Raw genomic sequence first — 2,500 nt, forward strand, 5'->3', positions numbered from 1 at the left:
GATCCTGAAATTCCTATAGACCTATGACCCTTTAGAGCCCCTTTCCTTCCAGCATGTAGATCAAAGGCAATTAAAGATCTTTTTTTTACAGACTTCTAGGCGTATACTACAACCTACAAGACTACACTCATCACAATCCTCCCCATGAAGCCCACCACCAGGATGGCCCACTGGCCTCCAACCTGTATAGCTGAAGATATTGAATAGCATCATGGACGATCATGGAATCATCTAGGGATGCATCACTATAGCGAGACCTATTCAACTGACACCTAACATCCAGTCGAGCCACATATGCGACATATATCAAAGGCATATGCATAGCAAAAGTATTTTTGGATTTTTTTTTACAGGACCACAATCGTGTAAGCGTTCACCACAACGACAAGGTCTATACAATGCTTCCCCTGCCACCCACCACCCAACTGGGCCACTGGCCCTCCGACATGACAACCCTTTAACAGAATCCCAGACAGCGCATTGGCCATCCCTTCCCCCGACACCCACCACCCAGTTGGGCCACTTGCCCTCCGGCAGGTTGTCGAGCCACAGGTCGAGCGCGTCCTTGAGGGCGACGCCGCTCAGGTCGCTCCGGTTGCGGAAGCTGTCGATCAGCAGGAAGTTGAAGGGGAAGTCCGCCAGGGGGACGGTGTCGTTGCCGTAGTACTTCATCACTTCGTCGATGTCTCCGTCCCACATCTCGACCATCATCAGTCTGTGGAAGTTATTTTTTATGAACCATCCACTTGATTAATCCATGGTGAATCGCTCAGGATTTACGAACAATTAAGTAATACATCCAAGCAAATGTATGACTTCCAGTTACTGCAGTCAGACCCGCGTAGTGAGGGATCCACAGCTCACAGGAAAATCAAAAACAGTGTTCCGAAATGAGTGCAGGACACCTACCACTAAAGCTACACAATAATTGTAACAACAATCATCATCATCATCACCCCTCATCATTCCCACAGAAATCCCCACCACTCTCATCATCACCATCATCACCACCAACGACCTTCCACTCACTTTTCCGGGTATTGGTCCATGATGTCCCTCCATTCCTTGACCACTTCGAAGGTCTCTGGCTGGTTGACTGTGAACGGGTGACTCAGGTAGCCGTAGTCCAGGGAGTCTTCCAGTCCGGAGTTCTTCGCGACTGGTTCGTCTTTGGTCAAGTCTGGGATGGGATGAGGCCGTGGGTTAACAGAGGGATATGTTTTATACATGGACTATTCACCTGATCCATTGATAATACCATCGAATTTTGGATAGGATACAAATATAAAAAAGGTAGTTGGAAGGGAGATAGATTATATAGATAAATGAATTATTACATTGTTCAAAAATAATACTATTCAAAGGAAAAAAGTTCTAGACTTCAGTATTTCGCAGAAAAGGATCTTACAGCAGACAGGCCTCTATAGGAAGATTATGTAACTCCAAAACATCATGGATAAAAGAAAAACAGAGCAATAGGGAATGGAGAGAAAATACACAATTCGATGTCAAATAAGTGATGAAAGTATATCTTTGATATACCTCACTAAAATACAAAGTACGTAATTATTAAATGCAAAGACAATAGAAAGTTCCTAGTTATTAAATGCTAACAAGTAATAAGTTCGTAGTTATCTAATACAAAGAATTTAGGAAGTTCGTCCTTGTCAAATAACTGATGATAATACTTTATAGAAAAGGAAGGAGGAAAATTAAAGAAAATATACGCCTCACTCACCTTCTACTTCGAAGAGGTGTTTGATGGCGTCTATTCGGAACCCATCCACTCCTTTGTCCAACCAGAATTTGAATATGTTCTGCAAATGTTCAGATTAGTTCACCAAGGGATCAAGACATTTTGTACGAAGACCAAAACATCTTATTATCATCTTTTGAGGAGTAAATGAATGTATATATGAATAAATTCTTGTTGTTAGTGTTTCAGATGGTTAAATCGAAACTGTACCTATTTGTCTTATGAAAAAATAAACTGATTTTTTCTCAGTTGCAAAACCTCCCGAAAACGTAAGTGCCAGAACAGAAGATTCCGTAACAGGCTTAGCTAATTATTATTATTTTTTATTTCTGTTTATCTATTATTTTTTTTTTATTTCTGTTTATCATCCCTTATCTTTTTCCCTTACCTTCATCTCGTCCCGCACTCGCTGGTTCCGGTAGTTCAGGTCGGGCTGCTTGTCCAAGAACTGGTGGAAGTAGAACTGCTGCCGCTCCTCCGCCCACGTCCACGCCGGGCCTCTGAACACGCTCAGCTGGAAGGCAAACGTTTTCAAGGAGGAGGTAGATGAGTGAAGGAATCGTTTGCAAACGTTTTGGGAAATATTCGTTTAAGTTAAGTGATTTGATTGACGCCGGCTTCCTGGACACGCTCAGCTGGAAGGACCACCAGAGACATCGCCTTCTTCTCCTCCACTCATCCCTTTACTCGGTTTCGAGTAAAGCTTACAGTAAGATGGGCTCTATTGCCGGTAACAGTGTTCTT

At 42.9% G+C, this 2,500-nt stretch overlaps 1 protein-coding gene across 1 annotated transcript in view; it reads right to left on the bottom strand.

The window, feature by feature from the left end:
- Positions 1 to 2,500, bottom strand: part of LOC122265142 (maltase A3) — an 8,931-nt gene that overhangs the window by 2,983 nt on the left and 3,448 nt on the right. The window contains exons 4-7 of the mRNA XM_086531108.1: positions 2,145 to 2,270; positions 1,739 to 1,817; positions 1,030 to 1,180; positions 508 to 715 (exon numbers count right to left, since the gene is read on the bottom strand). Coding sequence (XP_086387234.1) covers positions 508 to 715; positions 1,030 to 1,180; positions 1,739 to 1,817; positions 2,145 to 2,270 — 564 coding nt within the window. The remainder of the gene's footprint in view (positions 1 to 507; positions 716 to 1,029; positions 1,181 to 1,738; positions 1,818 to 2,144; positions 2,271 to 2,500) is intronic.

This window comes from Penaeus japonicus, unplaced genomic scaffold (assembly GCF_977035675.1).
Source record: "Penaeus japonicus unplaced genomic scaffold, GWHDUDI00000001_assembly GWHDUDI00000035, whole genome shotgun sequence".
Classification (NCBI taxonomy): Eukaryota; Metazoa; Arthropoda; class Malacostraca; order Decapoda; family Penaeidae; genus Penaeus; species Penaeus japonicus.